Source organism: Colletotrichum siamense (assembly GCF_013390195.1).
Source record: "Colletotrichum siamense strain Cg363 chromosome Unknown KSG_Cg363_contig02, whole genome shotgun sequence".
Lineage (NCBI taxonomy): Eukaryota > Fungi > Ascomycota > Sordariomycetes > Glomerellales > Glomerellaceae > Colletotrichum > Colletotrichum siamense.
Window position 1 is genome coordinate 6879483 of NW_023501015.1, and position 27981 is coordinate 6907463.

The 27981-nt window shown below is 54.4% G+C and overlaps 4 protein-coding genes across 4 annotated transcripts; 3 read left to right on the plus strand and 1 right to left on the minus strand.

Moving 5' to 3' along the window:
- Positions 1-2163: 2163 nt before the first annotated feature.
- Positions 2164-5111, plus strand: pyp1 (Tyrosine-protein phosphatase 1; the record flags this gene model as incomplete). The annotated part of the gene is made up of 2 exons (XM_036635651.1): positions 2164-4026; positions 4077-5111. The coding sequence occupies 2 exons, from the start codon at positions 2164-2166 to the stop codon at positions 5109-5111; spliced, it is 2898 nt and encodes a 965-aa protein (XP_036499167.1).
- Positions 5112-10032: 4921 nt separating this feature from the next.
- On the plus strand, positions 10033-13065 carry TCP11L1 (T-complex protein 11-like protein 1; the record flags this gene model as incomplete). The annotated part of the gene is made up of 1 exon (XM_036635652.1): positions 10033-13065. The coding sequence occupies one exon, from the start codon at positions 10033-10035 to the stop codon at positions 13063-13065; it is 3033 nt and encodes a 1010-aa protein (XP_036499166.1).
- Positions 13066-13773: 708 nt separating this feature from the next.
- Positions 13774-17485, plus strand: CGCS363_v003804 (Aminopeptidase 2; the record flags this gene model as incomplete). Its single annotated transcript, XM_036635653.1, has 3 exons — positions 13774-14084; positions 14634-14837; positions 14926-17485. The coding sequence occupies 3 exons, from the start codon at positions 13774-13776 to the stop codon at positions 17483-17485; spliced, it is 3075 nt and encodes a 1024-aa protein (XP_036499165.1).
- A 5172-nt stretch (positions 17486-22657) lies between these two features.
- RPH1 (DNA damage-responsive transcriptional repressor RPH1) lies at positions 22658-27667 on the minus strand (the record flags this gene model as incomplete). Its single annotated transcript, XM_036635654.1, has 4 exons — positions 22658-23485; positions 23538-25131; positions 25180-27275; positions 27332-27667. The coding sequence occupies 4 exons, from the start codon at positions 27665-27667 to the stop codon at positions 22658-22660; spliced, it is 4854 nt and encodes a 1617-aa protein (XP_036499164.1).
- Positions 27668-27981: the final 314 nt, after the last annotated feature.

Sequence of the window (27981 nt, forward strand, 5' to 3'; positions counted from 1 at the left end):
CTGACCCGGTCAAAGGAGGCGCCCCCATTCTATGACGACGTGGACGGCACAACGCCCTGTGCAAATCTGAATGCAGCCGGACAGTGTGTGGCTGGCTGAGGTAATCATTTACGACTAATACTTGGCGGCAAGTGCACAGTAAGCACTTAGTTCAGCACGGTATAATCTACTTGTTTTTCACCCCCCAGCCTCAGGTATTGAACAGGTCTGAGGTCAGGGTCTCCACAAACTAACCCCAAGGCGCCGATCATTCCTGTCCAGGACGACACACGACCTCATCGGACATGACACCCTCTTTTTTGCCCTTTCCTCTCTCCACCCGCGGTTTCTCTCTCGCCGCGCTGAATGTGCCTCTTTCGCCTCTGTTCTCTGTTCTGTGTGGTCTTTCCGCTGTGGTTCAGTCGGTTTCTCAGGGCTCAGGGCATGGAACTCTGTGACTGGCATTGGACCAGAACTACCACGGCAACAGGTACCATGCCTCGCCTCACACCCTCTCATGTCTCTGGTTAGTATTGCCCTTGGGTACCTGCCTATCCAGAGTGTAAAGCGCGTATTCAGCGAGCTGTGGGAGACTTTTGGCAGAGCTTGTTCAACCACCTGCGTTTCTCCCACCACACCCTCTCTCATACCTTAGCAACCCGGGAGGAACAGATCAGAACATCGTATTGTGTTGCCGTTTTTCAACTGGTGAGAACAACCAATCCAATCCATCAACGGCCAGAACTGTCCGCCATCCAATACATAGGTAGTAGAGAGAGAGAGAGAGAAGAAAAAAAGAAACCACAACGATAAACGATTCCAAAAACAGAACCACGCCAACCCATCCCATCGTGAGAAAGAGAGCCCCGGCTGGCGACACCACCACCACACCTGGCTTTTTCTTTTCCTTTTTTTTTTTTTTTTTTTTCTTCCTCTTCGTGCCTCCCCTCTCCCCTCCGTCTTTGCGCCCACCCCCAAGGATCCTTCCCTCCCTGTCTGTCGCCCAGGGACCCCCCCCCCCCCCCCCCTCCCCTTCTTGTTCCTTCCCTAGCTCTAGTGTTTTTCCCAGCAGGAAGGACCCTTTTTTTTCTGCTCGACCTGTGCTGTCCGCCCTGCCTGCCACCACACCCCCCAGACACGCAGACAGCACCTACTCAACCAGGTCCTCCTTTTCCCTCGTGTCTGTCTTGGTTGCTTGTTCTTCCATTTCTCCACTGCGCCCTTCTGGCCTGGTTTGCCTTGGCCACTTGCCCACTGTCCCGTCAGGTTCCAAACCCAAGTAGCAGCCGTTGAATTGGCCTCTGCGCTGAACCAGATCCTGAACCTGAACCTTACCTTCCATTGACATTGAATTGCGCGCTCAATCTCGCAGTGAGGAGGAGCCTCTGTCTCTTGGTTTCCCATACAACTGGATCTCGGGACGCCGAACGCCACCACCCTGTCCCGGCCTGGTCCTGTCCCCGTCCGTCGCTGTCCTCGACACTCCTTGTCAGCTCAGCCCAGCCGCGGTCAAAAGTCACATTGATCCTTGGACCCCCATCCCGTGTCCCCAGTGAGCAAGCATCTCTTGCTCTCCCAGTCTCTGGTGGTGTCTGTCTGTCTGTCTGCTCCGTCTACCCTCTTGCGAATACTGCGGTGGGAGGAGTCAGTCACTCAGTCGGTCTCTGCTCTGTTCAACTGCTGCCCTTCTGCTGCTTATTATTATTATTATTATCTACCTACTACCTTCCCTACCCTACCATACCTTACCTCTTGCCCTCGCTCACTCACTCCTCCCTCTACCGTACCGGGTTCAGATCGCCACTTGTGCCGTCACGTCAGAACCTCCCCCCCGCAACCTTCTTTCCTCCCTAAAAGACCCCCCACTGCCTTCCCTCCTTCCTTTTGTTGAAAGAGAAGAGCCTCCTCCGCACACCCTCCCTCCCTTTCCATTCCCAATCCCTCCGATCTATCTGAACCCTATCCTTCCTCTACACTACCAACTTACCGTCCCGCCCAAACGCCATACCGCAATGGCGCTATAATTGATTCAAGGCCTGATCACTTGGCCGCCGTCGGAAGCATCTCCCTCTGCGCATCCGTGGCTCACATCAAAGCACCTTCCGTCCCCCCTCGACAACCTACCTACCTACCTATCCTACCGTACCCTGATTTCAAACGTCACCTCCTTCAACCACACTAACCATGGTCGACAAGAGGAGCACTGACGGGACAACATCCGTCCACTACACCATGAAGACCCCCCATTCCGCGAGCAGGCCGTCGCCTGGCCTACGCCAGACACATAGCCACTCACACTCACAATCAAAGCTCTCCGTCTCAGCAGCCGTCAAGAGCCCAAAGCCAACGACACCAGCTGCTTCTCCTAGAATGCCATACTCCGTTGGCCAGACTCTTCCCCCTCAAAAACTGTCGCCAGCACGACCTGCCGAGCCCAGAGCTGCGAGTCCCAACTACTTCGGCCTCGTCGTCGACCAATCTGCTGACCCCAGAGACTCCTCTGTGATGCCACGAGACAACTGGAGCTCCCCGACGTCATCCGTCAAGTCTTTCGCCGCCGCTCTGCCCAAGCAGGTCCCCATCGATGCTAACCCCGACTATGAGGCCTTCAAGCGCCAGGCAGACTTGAACCGCGGCAAGGGCTTCAGTCTGTCCTCTTCTCACTTCCCGCAAGCACCGCCGAACCCTACGACCCTCCGCCCTCGCCCGCCAAGATGGAATACCCACGCGAGCGACACGGCTTCCGACTTTTCGATCCCGCGGGCGAGCAAGGAGAGGCCCACTGCGCGGATGGATGTCGAGCAGGAGAACGGCCCCGATTCGGCCTACGGCTCGGCGGACTCAAAGCGCAACTCTGAGGCGTCGATAAACCCGCCTCCAATGATGCTGAACCTGAATTTACCGAGATTCGAGTCACCCAGGCCGACTGATTCGCCCTCGCCTTTTGAGCGTAGAACGACACTGTCAAAAGTTGATGATCGCCACCCGAGAATGTCCATTTCCGAGAACAAGGTTGATCCGCCATCACCACGTAGTACAGCGGCGAAGCATCCAAGAGCCGAGACTCTGCCGCCGACTGTGGAGTCTGGCCCGTCACTGATCTCTCCTGCGCAATTGAAGGGCCTGATCGAGGCCGGCAGTTCTGATACGGAGCTCCTGCTTTTGGATCTTAGAGTCTCTCAGCAATACGCCAACGCGCGTATTGAGGGCGCTCTCAACCTCTGCATTCCGACGACGCTTTTGAAGCGGGCCACCTTCAACTTGACCAAGCTGCAACAGACTTTCCAGAACTCTACCAATGAAGAGCGATTCTCAAAGTGGAAAGAAACCAAGAACCTGGTTGTGTATGATGCTCACTCGGCGGAAAAGCGTGATGCTGTGTCATGCATGAATATGATCAAGAAGTTCACCAACGAGGGTTACACGGGCGGCTCATACATCCTGCGCGGCGGATTCAAAGCATTCGCAGATGAGTATCCCGAGCTTGTGGATGAGGGGTATGGACCCCAGGGCGACAGCACGTCTCCATCAACTGCCAATCAAGGGGGGAACCGGCCCGGCATTGCACCCGTCATTGGAGGCGTGATGCTACCCATGGCTAGCAACAACCCCAACCCTTTCTTCTCGAATATCCGCCAGAACATGGATCTCGCCGATGGTGTGGGCCAACTGGACATCGCTCGGCCCAGTGGCCTGGAGTCACCTACTTTGCCTCGATGGCTCCGAGATGCCTCAAAGCCTAACGACCACGGCAAGCAAGTTTCGAATAAGTTCTTGAGCATTGAGAAGGAGGAGCAGTCGCGGATGAAGGCAGCTTACTCCATGTTTGGCGGGGACCAGAAGGACAAGAAAGTACCCCAGCTTTGCGGTATCGAGAAGGGCGGCAAGAACCGCTACAAGGACATTCTGCCATTCGAGCATGCGCGGGTGAAACTCCAAGGCCGCCCCGAAGGAGCGTGCGATTATGTCAACGCCAGCCACATCAAAGCGTCAAGGAGTAACAAGAGGTACATTGCGACCCAAGGCCCGCTGCCGGCAACTTTCGATGTAAGTTTTCCGTCCTTCTACAATTACCGAGTCGAAGCTAATTTTCTCAGGACTTCTGGTCAGTCATCTGGGAGCAGGATGTGCGCGTTATTGTCATGTTGACCGCCGAATCGGAAGGCGGTCAACTCAAGTGCCATCCCTACTGGCAAGGCCGGGACTTTGGCCTGCTCAAATTGAAGCTTCTCTCGGAAAAGAAGGTGTCCCTTGACATTGACAAGCACCGCAACAATCAAGGCTCGGCGGCGCCTTCAGCTGCGGCTGCCGCGGCGGCTGCGGAAGCTGGTCGTCGACGTGCTAACACCACAATGACCGGTCTTGCCGCTGCTGCATCACCCGCGCCGCCTCAAGGCGAGACTCCTCATGTCATTGTTCGCAAGTTTGTTCTGTCCCACGCAGCACACCCCTTCGCGCCGATGCGTGAGATTACCCACCTTCACTACCCATCCTGGCCCGATTTCGGCGCCCCGGCACAGCCCTCCCACCTCCTCGGACTCGTTAGGCTGGCGAACTCAATGCAGAGGTCCGCCAAGCCTGTCGACACTGTGGCTGCTGTCAGAGCTTCACCAGAGCCCGAGTCTGCGGACGAGCCAGAGATGAACTCGAGGTCCAGGCCAATGCTTGTTCACTGCTCCGCGGGTTGCGGACGAACGGGAACCTTCTGTACCGTGGACAGTGTTATCGACATGCTGAAGCGACAGCGACACGCCAAATCAAACTCGAGGCCGGTTAGAAAGAGAGACTCGGATGGTGACATCAAGATGAGCGGGCAGTCTGAGGAGGTATCTCCGCGCGAAAAGACGTTCGACTTCAACCCCAGCAGTCGCCGATCCAGCGCTGAGGGGCGCCGTGGATCCCCTGACATCACCCCGTTGGACACCGCTTGGTTGAATGAGGATGGCGACACGATGGATCTGATACAGAAGACCGTTGAGGATTTCCGACAACAGCGACTTAGCATGGTGCAAAGCTTGCGGCAGTATGTTCTTTGCTACGAAACTATTGTCGAGTATGTGTGGAGACTGCACGAAGAGACAAAAGGGGGGCGGGCTCGAAGTGGAAGTTTACAACTGAGGAGCGACAATTAATGATGACCCGACCAGAGTAAATGGTTGGGGAAACGATTGGACTCGTGCGGAATCGTAATGCGATACCCCTGGATGGCGGAAGGTGCCAGCATCAGCGAGTAATGGGAGCATCTTTTGCATTTTGATTTTCTTCACGGCAACAGGCAACACGGACATAATAGCTCGGGGATCGGGCTGAGGGCATGAGGAACGGCGTTGGGGCATTCGAACGCATCCCGTATGATACATGGGTTTATTGTGTGCCTACCTACATTGGCACCGGCATGTTTGGATCAGGCTGCGGTCGGTCCTTGGACTTTGTATACTAGAGGCGTTGACCGAATATGAGCATAGAGGGGCCGGCGCACGCAGCTGCCCTCTTGAAATGACGAACTTATGTCGCATCCATCAACCTGAGCGTTACTGAAGTGTGATGAGAGCTGTGCTAGTGATATACTCTTGCCACATCGCCAGCCGCTTGACGTATTATGGGATAATTGAGCGCTTGGTGTTGTGGGTGCCATTGAAGAGGCGACATCTCAGGTTATCGCATTTGGCGTGGCTACCTTTCTTCGCCGATGTACCTCGCCTTTTGATAATATGGATACCTCCAGGCGAATAAACCCTGAAAGACGCTGTGTCGAAGCAGAGTGGAAGGGCCACCGACATAAGGGACGCAATAAAACTTTCACGGGGGAAGACAGGGGGTTGATGGATATCAGGAATGTGAGTCGAAGACATAGCACACATCTCTGTCTTCTGGAGCTGAAGATTCAGAATGTCAGCGTATGTTATATGCGATCGAATTAGGAGGCAAATAGTTTTTTTAAGATTTCCAACGTGTTTTGTTTCTCCATGGCATTGATGGGGACTTGCTATATTGTTTGTCTTCTGCGGTTTGGCGACGGTATGCTTCCGGGAGGAGCATGAAGCTGGCGTTGGCCGATCCCAAGCTTCTGAGGAGAATCTGCCTTGTGTATCCATCATCTATTCTGGATTATGTGAATGAATAAAGAAGGGATGGTGGTTGCCTAGAGCTTGGCACTCGCTTTAGAGAGGGAGTGTCAGGGGCTTGGGCAGCTAGAATGCTTTCCTATCCAATTCGTCAATCAGAGAATCGAACAAAAGTGATTTGTGCGTTGAAAGATCTTTAATGCTGGACTGTCGCCTTATAAAATAGTGCTTGATGCCGTTGTGCCCGCGGGATCGATATGAGGTGACCTCCGAACTGGGCCAGAGACCGCCGTCGTAAGGGTTGGATGCGTCCATTGCGACGACTATATAAAGATCGGCTCGTTCGGTGCTGACATGACATCGGCAAATACTATCTGTAGAAGTCGTCGTTAGGGATTCAATACTTGAGGCAGAGACGGCATTTTTTCATCGCGAATCTGTTCTGAGACTCGCCTCGAACTGACCGATCCCGAGTCTCCAAAGGATCTGTGCATCGCTGTCGTCCTTCATTTCTTCTGGTCGCTGTCTTATTCAGTTGCTATCGCTTCTGACCACACCTGTTGGCGTCAGAAACAGTACATTACGGGCCATGTTGAACAAGAGTTTGGTGAGGGCTCCTTGTATTATCACGGCTACCACAGTCTGGAAGGTATTTATCCATGTTTGGTTCTGGTCCGCTTCGATTTGCGGTTTCTAGAGGACATACAAACAAGGAGTGCGTTATATCTAGGACCGACTCACTGGTTTCTGCTACAGAAGTGCCCGACTTACGAGCTCTTGCGTAGTTTCCGTGGCTGTCTCGGCCTTGTTGAATTCAGTGGAACAGACGCAGGTTCATACGTGAGGCGATCTTCGACATCGGTTCTACGGAGTCCCTATATCAGTCATAGAACTAACATCTCAAGAATGGGAAACACAGTTTGAACCGTTTGAGGTCCAGAGTTTTGATACGTGGTTTGAGAAGTTGTTGAGATTTCTTGTGAAATTCGAATCTCTGAGCCGCATCCTTGTGTGAAGCAGCCATGGAACGTTACTCACTGGGAAGCGTCTGCATAGTATTCCGCCTTATTAAATGCAGGATACAAAGGGATAAGGGACACGAAGTGAAGGCATACGGAAGGAACTGGTGGAGGTGTGTGGTTCGGTCGTTAGGCATGGCTACCTCCCGGTGGCTTCAACATCTCACCTCGACACCGAAGTCTGGTTTAAGCCGACACTAACAGTTTAGCATGCTTGCAATGCACGGCGGCTCAAATCATGCTCCATTCATTTCTTGTCCCAGGAGTCGATCTTGGGGACCCAGAGTTACAAGTTGATTAGACCGACATTCGAAGTTATGATACGGGCTTATTATACCTGAATGATTTCTCTTTCTGTACCATCGGACGCGCGCATTCTCCCGTGAATGAACCCTCGTCAGTGTAGGAAGAGCCAGTCGCTGAGAGAGTTCTTAGTGTAATTTGAGTGTTCGAACATCGTTCTGACAAGAGTCGTATCCCAATGTTCGGTTCTCAGCAGCGTTCTTCGAGGCTTATGGTCGAACCTAAAATTAAATGAATGCGCTGAAAGACGTTTAAACCTTGTGTTTGAGCACTCCCTAACACGAGTTCTGTTATCACCACAATTGGACAAGACGTCTTCTTAAGGATCCAACAGTTTGGACTTTCACAGCAAAATCGACTGGGTAAAGATGAGCTGCAGGTGCGGATATTGACAAAGTCCACATCCTCATGAAAAAATAGTCGTTGGGAGGACTTGGAAACCGCGGGACGAGAAGCTGCGGGGCAATACTCCTGCCTGTGTAAGGCATTGGAGACCACGAAATAGCACCAGCATAGTGTCCGAAATAGCAGAGACCCTCAAAGTGACAGAAGTTTGGAGCTTCGTAGATTGTAGCGGCAGAAATGAAGGAGGTTGGTGTCTTACTCCCATGATTGGCTTCTCCGACGCTATCTTTTGTCTCTGAACGCCATCGTTGAGTCGTCTGAAACATTGATAAAGAGGGCGAATGCTAGGGCCATGCAAAGGATGATCGGCAAGCCGAGCTTCGATACCGTGCTTGATAAACAATTTGCCAAGGATTCGAATAGCTCACGAGGAGTTGTACTTCAAGCCACCGAGCCAAAGACCACATGGCACCGGTTTACCAGTCCTTGGATAGGACGGCCTCATGCAGGATGATCATGTCCTCGGAGTAGTGCCGAGTCTAGCAACAAGGCTGGCTCCCGAATGCGATGCGATACTGGTACTATAAGTATGGGTGTCGCTAAGGGCGCCAAACCGTTGGGACTACAATACGAAGTGGTAGTAGTGGTGGTGGTGGTGGTGGCTATCGGAGTCGCTGCGACGGACCGGACGGCCGTGGGGTTTCTGGAAGAGGGGCAAGGTTCGTCGGACCGCGCCACAGCCGCTTGGGAGTGCCCGTGAGGTGGCGGCCGGTGGTCGTCGACCACGGGGCCGGGCCTTCCACGTGACTCGAGTCGTATTATCGGCGTCCTATGACGCCAGCGCCTTTCCTAAAGCGGACTGGCTCACGATCTTGCACCCTAGAGTAAGTTAACCTGAGGTAAAGTAGAATTCAGAATCCTGCGATGCGACGAGACGCGACATTGCGTGCAATGCGACAGCACGGCTACTCAGCTCCTGAGAGTTTCCGGGGATGTGGAGAGGAGGCACGTCATTTGTGATCAGAAGGCCAAGGGGAGGAGTCCTGGATGATTCAAAGGCGAGTATCCCCTTTGCAATGTCAGATGGGAGACCAGGGATAAGCAAACCCCCGGTTGTTCCGTCCATGCCTCGAATGGGACAAAATGCTCACTCACCTCAACACAAGACCGGGACGTCTCCTTCACAGGGGATGGAGATGGTGGGACACGAGAGGCACTTGCTTCGCCAAAGATGGAAGGGCCGCTAGAGCCATCTGGTGGATAGCGCAATGTTTGTCATACCTGCAGATCCTGTGCAATTCAATGCCGCCATTCACAATCCAGTGGAGCGGCAAGGAAGGTGAGGTGTGCTCGGTCAGCAGGCAGAGCAGCGGAATGGAGAGCATACAGTGGGCAAATGCGACTGGAAGCTTCCGTCATTCCAGCGCCGTGGGTTCGTCCCTTTTGGCTAGCAGCACCTCAGACTTTTCTTCATTGGCGCGGTGTTTTGGGTAGGTACCTAGGTATCCGTAGGTCATTCTGCCGCTGCTGCACTGCACCATCACCACCACCTTCCACTAAGGTACTGGGTAGGGTACCTAGGTAGGCACGCACTACCAGCCCGCCCTGCCGAGTGAGCCCGGCCCAGCACCTCAAGCCAGCCAGCCCAGCCCAGTCCAAACGAAGCCCAGCCGCCCCAAAAAAAAGTTCGAAACTTGATTGACGGTGTTTGGTCGCCCTTGCTGAATGAAGGCTGATACTGACCCTGCCTGCTGCACCTGCAACCCACACCCAACGCATCCGCCCGCACCAAGCACCCGCACCCGCACTTGCACCTGCACCTGCACCAGCTCCAGCCATGATTTACCACCCTCCGACCTGAACCATCTCGATTTCCCATCCCACGGTCTGTCGACCAAGACACCACTTCTCCCAACCTTTTTTTTGGTTTCGCTCGTATACCTCGTCTGTATCCTTGAGTTCCGCCTGTAGAGCGGCCTCTTATTCAGCGCATTTCGCCGTTGTTATCGACTCTGGTCGCACACTCGCTCCTCCCCTCAATACAGGCTTCAATCAATCAATCACCATTTTACCGTGTTGGGCCAACGCCGCCTTGCCTTCCACCGTGACTACCACCACCACCGACAGAAACACTGCTCGACAGTTCCCTTCAGTCAGCAAACCGATATCACTAGACCTGTCAAGTTTCAAGCGACTCCTTCTTGCTCTTCGACGACCTCGACGTTACATACCCCCTTAGACATTGTTTATCGTCTATCCCCGCGACTGCGACACAACAACCGCTCGAACCCCATACCATCGAAGCCAGGCACGCCGTCAGCATGCGTCGCCCTTCGGCAGACCTCACCGACCCATCGTACAACCTGGAGGAATCAGTTGGCTCTCCCTCGTCAGATTTCGACGCCGCAGATGTCGACCTCTCTATGCCACCAAACTCTGACGAGGAGGTAGAAGATGGCGATGGCCGCATCTTCACCCCGCCTCCACACATCGCCGCCCGCTTCTACCGACCGTCGCAGACTCGTCGCAAGGACTCAGCTGCCTCCTCCCGCCGCAACTCCATCTCCTCTGCCCATTCCCGCTGCTCCTCCACCCAGACCTTCACCCGTCTTGGGGCTCCACAGAGCAAGCATGTCGCACAGCACCTCCGGCGCACGTCCTTCCTTGAAGACCGAAAAGCGCGCCTCGCCGACCGAGCTGCCCATGCGGAGAAGGTTCGTCTGAGAGCCGCCATGGCCAAGGCCACCCACCGCGATACCTCGGTGTCTGAGGAGCGCGCCATTGCTGCCCAGCAGGCGCGGGAGCGCAATCTGGCAGAGATCGTGGCCTCTTGCGCTGAAGAGGTCAAGAGGGCCAAGGCTGTCGCCGAAACCATGAAGGAGAAGAGGGAGCGCGAGCTGGTCAAGCTCCGCGTCCAGATGGAGGAGCGCTTGGCCGAAGCGGAGCGGAGGAGGGAGGAGCTGAAAAACAGAACCGCTGCGACCAAGAGAGTTCGCGGTCAGAGTCTGGTATCTCGGAAACCGACCGAGACCCTCCCGCAAGTCGCCGAGAAGGAGACTCCGGCGTTGACCGAGGCTGCTGCTGCGTCAAGGCTGCAGTGGTGGTACAGGAGCCACATCAGAAAGAAGGCTGTGGCCGCCTTTTCCGAGTTAGGCCTCACCATCGACGGCGTGCGGGACACGTCCTTTGATCAGGTCCTCGAGCTGCTGGCCCAGGATAAAGTTGTTGTTGGAACTGCCCGCATCCTTCGCATCTGTGGTTTGCAGGAGGGTGACCCGGGATCGGTCGACGAAATGGCGGCCGTGAGGACCTTCCTCAGCGCCTTTCTAATCCTAGGCCATCCCACTCAGGTCCTTAGCAACAAGGACGGCACGGGGGAACCGGAACAGGTTGGATTACTGCAGCCTCAACCGATACCCCGTGATGACCTGGCTAATCCCCAGTTGCAGGACCTCGTGACCAAAGCCCGAGACCTCCTCATTTCCTTCGAGAACATCCTGTCACGCTTGACAGCTGCCAACAACTACACGCCTCCACCTAGCCTGCGGAGTGCCCTGCCCGAGATCTACGCCACTTTTGCCAACGCGTTCCTCTCCTGGAAGTCGCGCGACTCGGAGTCGCTTGTGCAAGTCATGCTGATGCAGTTCGTGGAGCTAGACCAGATTTTGCAGACAGTTCAGGAGAGCACGGATGTTGCGGCTGCTGATCAGTACCGGGAAAGTATCAAGAGCAATCAGATCCAGCTGATTGTCCGAATCAAGAAGCTGGCCGGTCAAGAGAAGGGCAAAAAGATGATTGCCGATGCTGTCCGCAAAGCACGAAAGGCGCGAGCAGCCAAGAAGCCTACTGGCGACATGAAGCCTCGCGTGGCCGAGAACGCTCCAGGAGAAGCTTCTGCTACAGCCGAAAGCCTTGTGTCCCCGGTGTCGCAGACATTGACGCCGCCGCCAACTCCTGCGAAGGGCCATGTCAAGCCACAGCCTATCGAGATGAAGCCTGGGCTGAGCGGCCTGCTTCCAGATAACCGAATTGTGGTTCATGAGCTTGCCATCAACCGTGAATATCGCATTCCCGCAACCGAGTTCCGGGAGCACCGAACTCTACAGCAGATTCCTCTGTTTGCTGGCATGCGATACAACATGGAACAGAATAATCTGGATGGCAGCTTCGAAATCTTCATCATTATGATGAGGTACTTCAAAGACAACCTGCAGAGGCTGGTGAAGCCCGGCGCCTACATGCATAATACCATAGGCGAGATACTCGATGTTGAGGTCGCCGAGCGCCAGTTCCAGATGGGCAGCTTTTCTTATGAGAAGTTCTTTGCCTCCATGGCATCTCTCCTGCCGAAGCTGTGTGCTCCTTTCCGCGACGAGGAGGCAAAGGATCTGGTGAACAATAAACTTCATCAAGGAACCTTGGTCGACCGCGTTGAAGCGTTGACGGAGTTTGTGGACTTGATGCTTTGCGATTATGTCAACTATATCTTCTCCACGGCAGCACCGCAACTCATAGAGTCTGCCCCAGAGTATGAGAAGAAGAGGTTCGGGTCTGCTTTAGAGAACGGCGAGCACGGCTTGGAGACAGCGGAGGCAGCGTGGCGTGCGGCTCGTTCAAAGGTTCTGGCCGAGGTTCGCAAGCGTGACCCTGAGGGCATCAACCACCCGAAATCTCGACCGACGGATGACAAGTTTTACGCCCAGATGCTTGTAGACGCATTCACCCAGCCAGCGCCAATCCCCAAGGACAAGGTCCCTGAGATGCTGCTCTTAGACTACAAGCGGATGACGCGGCTTTCGCTTGCCTCGCAGCGGATCGTTACCACCGGCGCAATCTTGCTGCAGTGCAAGAACCTTCTGAAGCGAGATGTGCGCGCGCCATGGAAAACGGAGGCAACGCGAATCATGACAGTTCTGGAATCAGACCACGAAAAGATCGAATCAACAGTGCAGGGCGTGATGGCGGCTCTCGAGGGCGGCAGGTCCATGCCAGCAGCAACCAAGACGCATCTCAAAGCGCTGGTGACTAAGGTGGTCAACGCCAGCCAGGACTCCATCAGGAAGGGAGTCGAGCCCACGGAGCCAGTGCTTCGTCTCCTGCTTGCTCGCCTCCGTGGCCACCTCAACACGAGATTGGCAGCAGGGTCAGCCAAGGAGAAGGTGAATGCGGCTACGACCGCGCAGGAGAAACTGGCCGGGCTGGGGTTGGCCGAATTCGCAGTACAAGTCCGAGAAATGCTCGACGAGATATCCAAGGTCGGGGCCGTGGACAAGGCGGCTCACGGATCCTGGTGGAACGAAGTAGCAGCCAAGGTCGCTGCGGAAACTGAGACAGCCCTTGGATCTTCTTCCTAAGTCTGTAATGAGGGGATGAACATACGCATGGTACGATATACGGGTAGAGGAGGACGCATTCTTCAAGACTCTTCTTGATGACATGATGATGTACTTATTTGGCTCGACTGGGACCGGCGTTACAGGATGAGGATCGGTTGATTTCGACATTTTCCACAAGCATGGGACGAAGCATTTGGGTTGAAGAGCGCAGTCATTGTCGGGAAGGAACTATTCTTACGGGAGGGTTTGCACGTCGGAAGACGATGTGCTTGGGAAGCGTTCACTAGAGCTTATCGGGTCAGCGTAGTCTTGGTACACAGAGATGGCCAGAATGGAGCATTATCATGATCATATACATATCATCAACCTCGTGATTACTCAAACGTTTTACTAATTATGTGATGAACGACATTCACACATGAACGGAACTTGTTTGAATGGCATGGCACTTTTGGATACGACCCCGGTATCCATCTCGCTTGCCATCGGCGTAGGGAGCACTAGCCACCACAGCCTCGCTTCGTACCCAGAAAGTCCCCGGTTTCTTCCCAAAGGGGCTTCGTCCGCGGCGACCCGGCCGAGTGGACTGTGTGTCTCCTGGGAAGGTCTCATCAGAGATTTTCACGACCAACAGGCCAGACAGACGATGGTTGGAGACACCGGCCACGACCTGCCTCTTATTGATCAGCTCTAGAGTCGTCCGTCTACCCTGTCGACCGGCACAGGATGAACCCGATCGGGCAGCTGGTCGGGCGAAGCTGGGCACGCGGGTTGGAGCTGAAGGCGAGCGCCATCTCGGCGTCCCTCACCAGCCCTTCTGCTACCCCAGGTTTCGCCCGCAACTCAGTGTTGTTCTCTTCATTTGCTTCACCCGTCCCGTCTTTCACTTCGTCTTTGTATAACATAGGCCTCAGACGCCACTTTTCCAGCACGCCCTCAGTCTTCAAGAAGACTGCTGCCACTACTGCTACGGATAATTCTCTCTGGTCAACCCCGAATGTGTGGAAGGCTGCCCGCAATGGCCCCGTCTACTCTCGGTACGTTATCCCGTCGTTTCTTTGTGTGTCCCGAGGCTCTTGATCCCGCGTCTCCGTCTTTCTTGGGTCCCAATTCCGGGTACCTTAGATTGTCGCATTCCTCTGGTCGCGTTAGGTAACCGAGAGCTCCTCCCATGAGCCCACCAGTGGCGCTAGAGCAGCTGTGTGGCTAGCCGTAGGTGGTGTTAGGTTACCTACGGTAAGGTGCTGAGCAGTGGGTGAGGTCGGCCAAGGGAAGGGAACCTTACCCATGCAGGGACCTTTTGTTGCCCCTCGTTGTGCCCCTCACCTCGGAGCATCAGGCAGGTCCCACTCTGGAACTCTGTTACCAGTTGCATCGCCAACCACTGCAGCAACACTGAACCCACATCATCACCGTTCCAGAAGTTCCATTGCCGCTTGCCGCTCGCCAGCTCCCAAGTAGGAAGGACGCTTAGTGGAGCTACAGCTTCTGCTCGATCTATTGCCCTTGTTTCATTTCCTTTGCTTCCCTTCATCTAATCACCCAGACGCCCTTTAAAGTCGACTGACTTTCCTTGCCCCAAACAGCAACAGCTCTCGACCTCTCTTCCCCGCATCCTCTGCTCGCTTCTACTGCTCGACCATCACCACCTCAGACAAGGCCCTCTACGCCAGCAGAGTCGGCAACATGGCGGATCGCGAAGTGCTCCCCGACTCTATCAAGCCCTCCCACTACGTTCTGTCGCTCCGCGACTTGAACTTCAAGGACTGGACTTACAAGGGAACCGTGACGTAAGTAACTGTCCCCTGCCCCTCACCCCGCTCCAGCTCGAGCTTCCATCCCCGAGCACGTGCTGATGGATGTTCTGCCCCCGAACAGCATCGACGCCGAAGTTGTCAAGCCCACCAAGGAAATCGTCCTCAACGCCCTCGAGATCAAGCTCCTCGACGCAAAGATCGCCGTCGGCCACACCAAGTCCACGCAATCATGGGAGTCCAAGAACTTTAGCTACGGCGAGAAGCAGCAGCGCGCCACCGTTACCTTTGACGAGGAGATCCCCCAGGCCCAGAAGGCTGTCCTGACCATCGAGTTCGAGGGTATCATCAACAATGACATGGCCGGCTTCTACCGCAGCAAGTACAAGCCCACCGTCGAGCCTGCCAAGTCCGTTCCCCGCGACGATGAGTGGCACTACATGTTCAGCACCCAGTTCGAGTCCTGCGATGCCCGCCGTGCGTTCCCCTGCTTCGACGAGCCCAACCTGAAGGCCACCTTCGACTTTGAGATTGAGGTTCCTGAGGACCAGGTCGCTCTGAGCAACATGCCCGTCAAGGAGACCAAGAAGACCCGCGACGGCTGGCAAATGATCTCCTTCGAGACTAGCCCCAAGATGAGCACCTACCTGCTCGCCTGGGCCGTTGGTGACTTTGAGTACGTTGAGGACTTCACCGAGCGCCGCTACAACGGCAAGCAGCTCCCCGTCCGCGTCTACACCACCCGTGGTCTCAAGGAGCAGGGTCGCTGGGCCTTGTGGCACGCCCCCCGCATCATCGACTTCTTCTCCGACATCTTCGGCATCGAGTACCCCCTGCCCAAGGCCGATCTCCTCGCCGTCCACGAGTTCACCCACGGAGCCATGGAGAACTGGGGTCTCGTCACCTACCGCACGACCGCTGTTCTTTTCGACGAGAAGACCTCCGAAGCCCGCTACCGCAACCGCGTCGCCTACGTTGTCGCCCACGAGCTGGCTCACCAATGGTTCGGCAACCTGGTGACCATGGACTGGTGGGATGAGCTCTGGCTCAACGAGGGTTTCGCCACCTGGGTTGGATGGCACGCTACCGACTACCTGCACCCCGAGTGGCAGGTCTGGTCCCAGTTCGTCAACGAGGGTATGGAGATGGCTTTCAAGCTCGACGGTATCCGCGCTTCTCACGCTATCCACGTCCCTGTCAAGGACGCCTTGGACGTCAACCAGATTTTCGACCACATCAGCTACCTCAAGGGCTGCTCTGCCATCCGCATGCTTGCCAACCACTTGGGTGTCGACACTTTCCTGAAGGGTGTCTCTAACTACCTGATCGCCAACCAGTACGGCAACGCCAAGACGAAGGCTCTCTGGGATGCCCTCAGCGAGGCTTCCGGCAAGGACGTCAACAAGCTCATGGGTCCCTGGATCTCCAAGATCGGTCACCCCGTCTTGACCGTTGCCGAGGAGCCCGGTCAGATCTCTGTCAAGCAGTCTCGCTTCTTGTCCACTGGTGACGTCAAGCCCGAGGACGACGAGACCACCTGGTGGATTCCTCTTGAGCTCGAGGGCAAGGTTGGCGCCAAGGGCGTCACCTCCCTTTCCCTGGAGACCAAGGAGGACACCATCCGTGACGTCGACACCGAGTTCTACAAGCTCAACTCTGGTGCCTCCGGCTTCTACCGTGTCAACTACCCCCCTGAGCGTCTCCTGAAGCTCGGCCAGCAGCTTGACCGCCTCAGCACCGAGGACAAGATCTCCATCATCGGCTCCGCCGCTGACCTTGCCTTCTCCGGCTACGGCACCACCGCCGCCCTCCTGTCCTTCGTTCAGGGCTTCGCCAAGGAGGACAACTACCTCGTCTGGAGCCAGATCCTTGACTCCATCGCTCTCGTCAAGTCCATCTTTGCCGATGACGAGACTATCAAGAAGGGCCTCGAGACCTTCACCCTCAAGCTCATCAACGACGCTGTTGCCAAGTACGGTTGGGAGTTCCCCGAGAGCGAGAGCTACCTCGACGGCCTCCTCCGCAAGAGGCTCCTCCTCACCGCCGGTGTCAACGGCCACGCCGCCGTCACCGAGGAGGCTACCAAGCGCTTCAATGCCTGGGTTGAAGACCCCAAGGCCAACCCCCTGCACCCCGCTCTCCGTACCCCCGTCTTCCGCGTCGCTGTCAAGAACGACACCGCCCGCGCCGTCGAGGTCCTGAAGAAGGAATGGTTCACCACCCCCGCCATCGACGGCAAGGAGGTCTGCCTCTCCAACCTCGGCTTCGTCCGCGACACCGAAATCATCAAGAAGACCCTCCTCCCCTTCCTCTGGAACAAGTCTCCCCCGGCCCCCGCCTCCGACTCCATCCCCTCGGCCGACATGCACATGCTCGGCTCCGCCTTTGCCGGCAACTCCGTCGCCCGCCAGCTGCAGTGGGACTACCTCAAGAACAACTGGGAGGCTTGCGTCGAGAAGCTCAGCAACCCCATCGTCGTCGACCGCTTCATCCAGGTCTCGCTCGGCAAGTTCACCGACTTCGACTCCGTCAAGGACATCGAGTCCTTTTTCGCCGACAAGGACACCAGCGCCTTCAGCCGTACCCTCGAGACTGTCAAAGACAAGGTGCGCGGTCGCGCCGCTTACCGCGAGCGTGATGCCGCTTCTCTGAAGGAGTGGCTCGTCGCCAACAAGTACGCGTGAATCCAAGGAAGTGAGAATTCAGTTGGCGGGATAGCAATGTCTAATGTCCCAGCCAAGTTGTAGCTAGTGATGATGATGCTAGCTTGTAGAAAAGCCATACCAATTTTGTTTTTGTCGTCACTCTTGGTTCTCAGACGTAGCGTGACGTGAGTGCTTCTACTGCCAGATGCCTCAGTCCAAGTATAAATTTCCAATGTGTGACTGTTGGGCTTCGCAACCCCCAAATCAAGCGTTCGTGCCACGATTATGGCTCGTCTGGCTCCCCTGTATCTTCTAACACGATATGCGTCATATCTTACTACCTATAATGAGCTGCATTAGCTCACCACAGACCACCTCGATCTCACGTATTCTTGTTGAAGATATAGAATGCGAAAGAAAGAATCATGACCAGCGAAGGTAAGATAAAAGTTTGTAGGATATGGAAAGCCTCCTTTTCGACTGCTTCCAGCCGATGAACTGGTTTGCGACGCTGCTTACCATTGACTGCTTCATACTGCAAGGGAGGAACGCATTGTCTGCCGAGACTGGAACGAGCAGAAAAGCTGTCATATATATACTCATTCTAATAGTTGTGACGGTGACGGTGACGGCGTCAGGCATGGTTTTGCGGCTGCATGGTGTCTCGATGGATGAGCAGCATCTGGCCTTTGAGTTTCGGTACCGTATACAGCAGTATCTCATAGGACTAACAAGCCAATAATACTCATCAGACCTTGTTTACGCGAGCACTGAGGGAGCAACCAAAAGCGAATAGGTATATAATACCGTGTTATTTTGTCTGCTTGACGTTTCTTTAACGCAATCAACCCATTACAGGGCAATGTGAAGAGAATTCAACCTTGTGCCAGTCGATGCATTGGAGGGCAGCGGCATCTTAATTCCAACCAACAAGTTTGTGTGAGAGGGATAGACAGACGTAGCTTTCATCAGAATACACACTCAATCCAGCAGGACAGACGATGATGGACAGAGCGGAGGGGGTCGACTGAATTCACCTTCACCAGATGTTACACCCGTCAGTGATGATCCCCTGACCTGCCTGTAGGGATCTTGGTCAATGTCCTTACCATGGAACCTTCTCATGGGACTTATTGTTGTCTTTCTCGCCAACCTAGAAAACGGCGCGTTCCGGTCGTGATTTATACACACGGACGAGCCGCCTGCGCGAGTGAATCCGAGCGTTTTGCAAGTCTGTCGAAGGCAAATATAAGGTGACAGTAGCCTAGTCCCAAAAAGCTCTTTCCGACGGCCAATTCACTCCTCACGAGCCACTTCATATGTTTACTTTCAGGGCTCCATGCTCTCCATCTATTCCCCGTGTGAACCTCATACGGGGAACTTGGTTTGACATAAAGATCCAAAGCTACCAAATCTCCTCGTATTTATTTCTCATGAATAAGTCACATATGACAGAATCGTTGAGCAGCTGAGGTCAGATTGAGGCCCCTCGTACTTAGATTTTAAGATTTCTAGATGAGGCGCTTCTAGAAACCGAGTATACATCGACTCTCTGCTATCATGAGACATGTCACGGCCTCCCCATTGGGTTTTCAACAGGGTAGGAACATGAGCCCACAGTTTTATACCCCATTTGATGCTTCAGTTAAGGCAATCGACCATCAGTGAGCCGGTAAACAGGTCGTGAGATGTCCCGGTCTTAATAATGAAGATGCCGTGGTAATATAAATCGTAACATCTTCCACATCTTTTATTCTCGACACCAATCTTCGGGTGTCTTCCAATCGTTGCCGCTGGAGAGAGGATCCACCTATCTCGTGGGGACTCATCAAGCCGGTGGACAGAGGCCAAAGGACGTGAACTCACCACCTAGGCATGTGTCATGCAGTAAACTATGGTCACTGTTGCTATCTGCTTATTCTCAGGCATAATATCCGCGGATGTCACCATGAAAAAGCCGCCGCAGGAAAGTGAACCTTTAAACGCATAAGCATGTGCCAAGACCTTTCTAACCGAAACTACTTAGAGACGAATCTATGAATACACAGCATGCGATAGAGACGATGAGAGCTGCATGAGGAATCTATGAGCAGAGAGCCTGAAGAGTGTGGCCCAAAGTCGCGAGGCTAGAATTTATGATGAACCAAGCGCGCTCAAACTTGCGCATTATTCACAACAACAACATGGGAGGAAGAAAAGAATTTCTGGGCCAGTCTTGCTTAAATCATGTAGGCAATTTATATACCTTGCATATGTGCTCACCTCTAGAAGGTTTTTGAGCAGACGCGTACGATGATGCTTTGTCAACTTCAGGGACGGTTATACTTCAGCTCTACCACTCCCCACTGCCTCGTAGGACAGCTCTTTAATGTGTATTTAAATACAATACGTCTATGCCAGTCTTCTTCTAACAAGGCAGGCAATAAAATCTTCGGGGCCCGATTCAATGGCACGTGATCCCTTTACCGCAGACCGGGAGCATGTGCTCCTCCCAGAACGTAGCATTCCTCGACAGCGCCGGAAACTTCAGCATTCAAACTGCTACCTCCTAAGTGCTACCCGTCACCACCGCTCGTTACTCCCTGCTTATCCAAAAGGGATGGATCAGTATACGTGGAGGATTTGTGCCGGCTCTTACGAGGATAACGGTCCGGAGGGTCGAAATTCCACACGGCGACCTTAGCCGGAATGACGGCCGACGATCAGGCCGAACCTTTTTGGGATGCGCGAACGTCTGTAAAATCATATAAAACCCCTGTTAGCGGGTGTATTCTTGGTGGCACAATTCACATGATCTTCCTTCTTCTAGCCATATCTCCTGTGAACATGGAATGGATAGAAAGTTGGAACGCAGCCGCTAGAAGTGGTGGCTGTTCAAGCATAGACATAGAGGTTCATAGACATGGTGCATTCTTCTCCATGGAAGTTAATGTACTGATGACAATAGAGACAGACAAGAACGCATGTGGGTAGTTGGAAATCATTGAACTAGTTCTCTGATCTTGGCTTCCTCTGGGCAGCCCTTCCCAGTGCTGACTCTGTTTTGATGGATCACAACATGGGAGCTGCCTGACCAGAATTGCCGAAGATTTCGTAGAAGGGCATGTCCAGTAGCATTTTTACTATGTCTTTGGCTGACATGTGCTCTTGTCGAGAATATCTTCAACCTGCAGACTAAAAACGGTCTATGTATATTTATCTGATTCAGGGAGTAATGCTTGTACTTTTCTCTCTAGAAACAATAAACGCGTTTTGCATCCAGGCATCTCACTTTTGCATCTCTCAAAAAAGGCGGCCAGAGGCAGGTAGTGATGAAGGGGTCAGAGTGCCTACATAGCTCTACAGCCTCATTATTACTCCTACTAATCATCGCTCCTCGCTTATTCGAAATTCAAATGATCATAGCCCCGGCGGAGGATGTTATATTGTAAATTCGGTTCTGACGCTTCTCTACGGCTACGTGAAGAGTTGATCTGTTGTATCTTCATCAGAATGCTGGGAGGGATGAGGGGATCAAGTCATGTCGGATGCTGGATGCCCCGACAACCTTCCATGGCTTGCTGTCGCAGCATGAGGCTGTGCGCAAGCAAGAGTGTCCCGTTATAACGTGGTTTGAGGCCATCCGGTGCTAATTTTGGATTCACAATGTAAAAGAGCTTCCTCGGAGCTCGTTCATTCGCAAAGGACAAGAGTTCAGCCCCCAAACCGAATGACAGCAAGAGAGAGATCAAATTTGTTCAGCACACAGCTCCAATTCCCAGAACCAGGTCCGCCGTCTTCGCTTCTAGCGGTTTATGTGGTGCCACATTTTGGAAGGTATATGAAGAGTAGAAGATCTGATATGAAACCCAAGCAATAACATGCCAAGCTATCCATCGATCTCAGCTACCCAGCGCCTTTTTTTCATGGGCATTTCTTACAGCATAATACAAACCCATGGTGACTTTTGAGAGCGGAAATGCGTGTTATGTACTGACTACTCCGTATGTACCCGCAAGTCGATGTTTACCAACTGAAGTCATACCTACTTTCATCATTAATCCCATCCTACCACCTTAGGCGCATTCTCCAGCTTACATCCCAACACGCCTCTGCAGATGCTGATTGCAACCCTCTTCGCCTCGCTTTCACCCATCTTTAATCCGCCATAGGCACTATAATCTCCATGGCTCTCCCAAATAACTTCCGTGACATGCGCCTGATGTACATCCCCGTCCTCCCCTTCCTCGGCAGCTCGGGCCGTGCTGCTGCTATCACCGCTACTTCCAAACCTAGGAGCGGTAATCTTGAGCCGATACATCTCATACCCCGTCCAGCTCCGATACAAGTGGGACACGATGTTGCCCATGTCGTCTGGCCCGTCTGAGAGGATGAGCCAACGCTCTTCCATATCCCTGGGGTGGAAGCCGTTGAGAATTTTAGTGACGTCCGCGTCTGAGAGGTTGAAGCGCAACTCAGCGGCCTTGGGAAGGTTTATTGAATGGACGGATCTTGCCCTGTGTGTATTATCAACGCGCTGCGGTGAATCGTGTTCTTCACGGCGAGGAACGCTGGCCGGGATAGAAGGACGTCGTGTTGCCGACAAACCGGCGTTGAGGATACGTCTGAACATTTTGGTTGAGAGGAATTTGGTGGAGAGGGGATGATACCAGCATGTGAAAGGTGAGATGTCATCTGGAAGATCAAGCGGGCTGCTCTTGCCTTATATACACCTGTGGCAACGTCCACCTGCCGCACGAAAATTTTCATGGAGTCTCTCAAGGTCTACGATTAGAACGGCAAGTGCCACTGTATGACACCCATCGACCAAACCTTGGAAAGGCTCAATACGCTCACTTCAAAAAGATTGCAAGACACGATGCTTGTTTTGAGCAGAATGCACTCATGTTCTTCGCGATGAAACAATCATATTATATACATCGGAGGTGTCGGCCATTCTTTAGACGACCGAAGATCGTGTCTGCGCCTGTGTCGCAGGGAAAGGGATTCCTACCACCCAATGCCATGTTGTCCATGATTCTCGTGAATAATTAAAACTAGGAAACCCGCACTTTCAAACAACCCGTTAAACGCCGTGTCCGAAAGAACTCATGAATTCCGTGCATGCGTACTTTTCCCTAGTCTCCAGCCATAAGGCGCCTGTGTCGCGCTGGAGACCAATTTTGTGTGTATGACTATTGTTACAACTGAAGACTTGCGGCAGGTAGAGCTTCAGCCATTAGAGGCCGCACGCCGCAGGTTCTGCATCATCCTCTCCACCAGCGCTGTAGAATCTGCGGGTACTTCCGGCAAAGGTACATCACCCGCCGGAGCAGATTGCGGAGGGTAGCTAGGGGCCGTGTTTTGCGGCGGGTACTGATGAGCGTACTGGGGCTGAGGCGGAGGATATTGGCCCTGGGGCGCCGGCGCGTAGTGTTGGAAATACTGCTGTTGAGGCATCATTCCATTGTGTACCTGCGGCACCTGCTGTCCAGCATAATAATGGGGCCCGGGTGCTTGTTGCGGCGCCGCTGGGGGCATTGGCTGGTGAGGTGTTGTAGGAGTAGGAGGGTTCATGCGAGGCTGTGTGGCAATCTGCGCCAGAATCTCCGCCGGGTTCAGAGAGTGGTGTTCTGTACGGGGCTGTCCAACAGATTGAAGCGGCCGCGGGTTTGGCTGACCCGTATGTGCCTGCGTTTGAGGCTGGTAAGCCGGTTGTGAAGGACGATTGGCAGAGAATTGGTTTGTGAAAGGCATCCGCTGGGGCGGCGCCGGTACTGCTGTTTGCGGCAGGGGCACGGGTGTCTGCGAAACGGGCGCAGCGGTTTTCTTTGAGGCTGTCGATGGCCGAGAAGGGGAGCTGGCCTGGGTCGAAGAGTTTTGTGTGCCGGCCACCTGCGGCGTACGGGTTGAGTTTGCCGAAGCAGAAGTCGGGGATGACTTGTCCTGCGAGGATGCTCCGTTGGATTGCGGGCTGGCCTTGGTAGGAGTCGGTGCCATTTTGCCCATAGCTGCGAGGTACTTGGCGGGTAACGGGACAGGGGTTTGCTTTTCGGGGATCTGCTATTTGATTAGTCTGATGTTGATGGAGGAGAGGCTGATTCAGGTGTACCTTGTACTGCACCTTTGGCGCAGCCGGTTTTGGTGCAGCCTCTGCCTTCTTCTCGGCCGTATGTGGATGGCTAGCGGCGGGCTGGGGAGCAGTAGGCTGCTGTGGTGTCTGCTGCTGCTGTTGCGCCTGCTGATGATGCGGTGGTGTGGCCTGGTTGTGCGGTTGAGGTTGCTGAGGCTGGTTCACCCAAGCTCCGTACTGCGGTCGAATGGCTGGATGGAGAGGTGTAGACGGCGGCTGCTGCTGCGCGTTCCATGCGTTGTTATAGCCATGCGGGCTTTGCTGCGAGCCGTTTGGCACCGGGCTGGGAGACATCGAAGTATACTGCGTTCTCGCGGGGTCGTGTTTCGGCCCGGGAACCGGTGAAGAGTACGACGGCGTGGTGGTCTTCTGACCGTACACACCAATAGAGCCTTGTGGTGCGGCAGTTGTGAACGTGTTATAGTATGGACTGCTGTGCGCAGGAGCTGGAGGACGACCAGCGGAGCTGAATGCTGGCGATGCGCTTTGAACAGAGCCCTGCCGGTTGTTCTTAAAGAAGGCTTCAGGTGATATCCGCATCAAATGGGCCCTCAGGTTGCCCTCGTAGCCATTCGTGAAGCCTCTCCACGGTGCGTATGGAGTTCGGTATGTCTTAGAGTCCCGGTTGTGGTGCACTTGGAAGAAGGCATACTTCATAGCGACCGAAGGAGATGGCGCAGCTGAGTACCTTCTGTGATTCTGAGGCGTGGACGCTTGCGAGTACCCTGCTGGCGGCGGTGGAGGTCGCGGGCTTTGTGATGGCGTTGCCCACGTCTGCTGTGCCTGTTTTGCGGGGCCTCCCGGCGGTTGTACCGGGGTGCCATAAGGACTTTGCCGCTGCGTGTTATTCGATGCTGCATACTGTCCAGGGCTTGCAGGGTTGTACGGCTGGTGGATGTTGGGCGTAAACCTTTGCTGCGCGTAATGGCCTTGTTGCATTTGATAACGTGGGTCTGAGCCAAAGTAGAGCTGCTGGCCCATGGGAGAGGGAGAAGGGGAGGCCTTTGGTGTGAACTTTTGGGTCGTGAATGTTCCTGGCCCAGCGTAAGATGGCTCGACGGGCTTCCGCGGCTTGTACACGTAAGGCTTCTCCGTCTTAAGTCCCGACTGAATAGCGACACTAGGGCTGGCCATGGGAATCGGTTGTGGCGGAATATTTGAGGGGCGCCGCTGAGCTGCAGTCGCGGAGACAGGCTTCGGCGGCTTCGGAATGGTGTCAAGATAGTTACTCTTGGGATTATGCTGCTCTTTTGCAGGATCCTCAGAGTACTGTGCCTTGGCCTCTGTTGACGTCTTGCCCAAGTAATGCCATACCTGATTGTCTTTCGACAGATCGATCTTGACTTGGTTCGGGTTGGCACACTCATCGCATGGGTGGAATTCTGCCCATGTGTAGCCCTCAACGAAGGGAGCATCTTTCCTGGGCACCTCATCAGCAGGCCGTTTCGCATTGAGCTTGTCCTTCGCCTTTTGCGAAGAGGGCATCGGGATGGCCTTTGCCGAGGCTTTCGGAAGGTGGTAATCTGAAGGATCGGGCAATAAGAGCCATTTCCACTCGACTTCCAGACGATCACTACTGCACGTTAGTCGATTTTTCTCAACACCAACAGGAGAATCGTACCCATTAGGAACGATGTCCAGTAGAAGCATCTGCTCGTCTGCGCGGTTCTCCACCACAACACCTGCAAAGATGTCGCCCTTATAGTACTGCATTTGGCAGATCTCGCCCTTCTTAAGTGCGGCAGCAGCTTTACGAATTCGCTCATCTTCCTCGAGGGAGTCGCCGTCAAACTTGCGGTCTCTCTTCGTACGGTGGAACCGACAACTGAACTCGAAAGCCTGCTCCTTGTACTCGGTTCCATCTTCGCCAAACACAGGGACTTCGGCCTCCTCAACAAAGACACCCGCCGCTGCGGCGCAGGTAGCGTGGTACGCACGGGCACACTTCTTCTGAGAGCACTGGAAGCAAGCGCCTTTCTTGGATCGGCAATACAGGCACTTGAGATCCAGGCGTTCCTTGTTGATGTTGGCAACGTTGGCAATGATCTCCTTGTCGTCCACTGTATCGATGTACGTCTCGGGCAAGTAAAGGGCACACATGCGGTGGGCCTTGCGGCCGTCGTCCGTCGGAAGGATTTCTGCGCCAGGGATGTCGCTGGGGCACAGGCAGCAGATCGGCTCGGCGCGAGTCTTAACCTTGAGACGAATCTTCTTGACCTTTGTCTTTCCACCCTTGTCTCCTGCACGCTTCCGCTTCCGACTGGTCTTGATGACAACAGTGTTGCTGTTGGGCGGTGAAAGAAGGCCGCTGGCGTCTTCGTCTTCATCTTCGTCCTCCTCGTCATCGTCTTCGTCCGTTTCTTCGTACTCGGTTTCTTCGCCGCGGAGCTTTCGCTCAATATCATAAACATCAACCCACACACTGTCCTGCGCCTGTGCGCATTCGCATCGCTTCGCAATCTTGCCCATGGGAAGCCACGATTCGAGCGCAAAGTTGACAGCCTCGGCGCAGTTGTAGCCCAGGTTGTATCCCGAGTGGTAGCCATAAGGGTACGTAACAACGAACTCTCCAGGATAGGAAACGCACTTGTTGACCGTGATGTTGTAGTGTTGCTTGAGATGCGACGGCGAGATCAAGAATCCCTTGTGCCGGAGGAACTGATCACACGCCTTGGCGTCGGTAGGCCAGATGTTCTTCATTGCCGCTTCAAACCGACGGGCATCGGCTTGAGAGATGCTGTACCACTGCTTCGGAGCACCAAAATGGAGGTAGTTGATGCTGTACAAGTCGACGTCTTCCAAGTGCCAGGCGAAAGTAGCCTTCCACATGCCGAGATACAGATAGGCGGTGTTCACACCAGGAACCTTGGTGCCGAGAACATCCAAGAGGTTGGGCAGCTTGTTCAAGTTCCACATTTCCGTCGACTCGTCGAAGAGAGTACCCATCAGATCTGCACCGTACAGTGGCGGTGCGTAGGTTAGTGTTTTCCAGTATATCCTTTCAAGCTCCTCGCAGCGTTCAGGTGTATAATCTGAGACGTCCATCTGGTAGTTGAAATCCTTGAAAGCCTCTTCATCGATCATGGCGGAACCTTCCCTTCTGCTGTACTTCCGGCGAGCCGATACCGACTGAGTCTTTGGCTTTGAGGGCTTGATCCCGCCCATGCGACCCATTCTACCGACTGTAGGCCGCTCGTCATCATCGACATCCATTCCGGGGTCCTCGACTGAATCAACAACTTCTTCCTTTTTGATTTCGACCTCGGCGTCGGCCTTCGGTGATACCGGCGTCATAGGTCGGTTTCCCTCTTCGTTGGCCTCCTCTTCTTCTTGGATCTTGGCCTTGCCCCTCGCTGGTCGGCCGCGGCCGCGCTTCTTAGAGGCGGACGGCGTTGACTTTGCGGCAGGTCGTGGTCTGGGGGCGGATCGAGGCTTCGGCTTTTCAACGTTCGCTCGGCGCTCGCCTCGCCTTGCCGGGGGCTGATGCTCGCTCTGATCGCAGAGTTGTCGCCACTGCGGGAGGTTGTACGATCTTCCGTGAACGATGTTGACCTGTCGATAGGTTCCATTCGATCCCATGATATCCTGTTTTATCGGTTCTCTGACTCTGATCTGCTTTACGAGGTCATCGAGTTTCGGGAGGTTTTCTTTCCATTCGGAGGGAGGAATGATCTTGATGATTCCGGACTTCATTCCATATTTATCGACCTTCGTCATCTACAGATCACATTAGCAAAGGGTGGGACGGCAAGACGAAAGATGGGATGGCGCACGAATAGCTTGAAGTCCTTGAACTGGTGCATGGTCGGCTTGAAGACAGGCACGGTTCCAGACCAGTGGTCGGGGAGGACCTCGCCGATGTCATCCTCGACCTCGGGTTGCGCCTCGTCCTGTTTTGGGGGCGCTTCAACAGCATCGTCGTCAAGGTCGCTGAGCTCCGAGTCGCTTCCGTCGGACTTGGGTGCATTGTTGCTATCAGGCGGGGAGTGAAGGAAGGCAGGCTTCATCGCACATTCAATCGTAGGCTCTTCCTTGTCGCCATCGGCGGTCGATTGAGCCGGCACAGGTGCAGGCTCCGGGGCTGGAGCGCTGACAGCGTCGGTCGACATGATGGAGAGGACTACATGCGACCGTGCATGCGGCGACGAGAATGGCAACCCCTGGGGAGAGGATGAGAGTCGGGATGGGATGCGCAAGACGGTGCGGTCAAGTCGCCGAAAATGTGAGGTGCAGAGGTCTCGTGGAGTGCGGAGAATAGATTCGTTCGTTTGGTTATCAGATCCTGCGGGGGGTTGGCCACTGTAAGGGAACCGGCAAGAGCTGCTTCTGCCCGGGTCACCTCGCTAAATGGGTCGATTTCTGGCGGATCTGGGCTGATGAGCCAGGGCTGGGCTGGCAGGAAGGGCGAAGGGGTGCAGGTGCA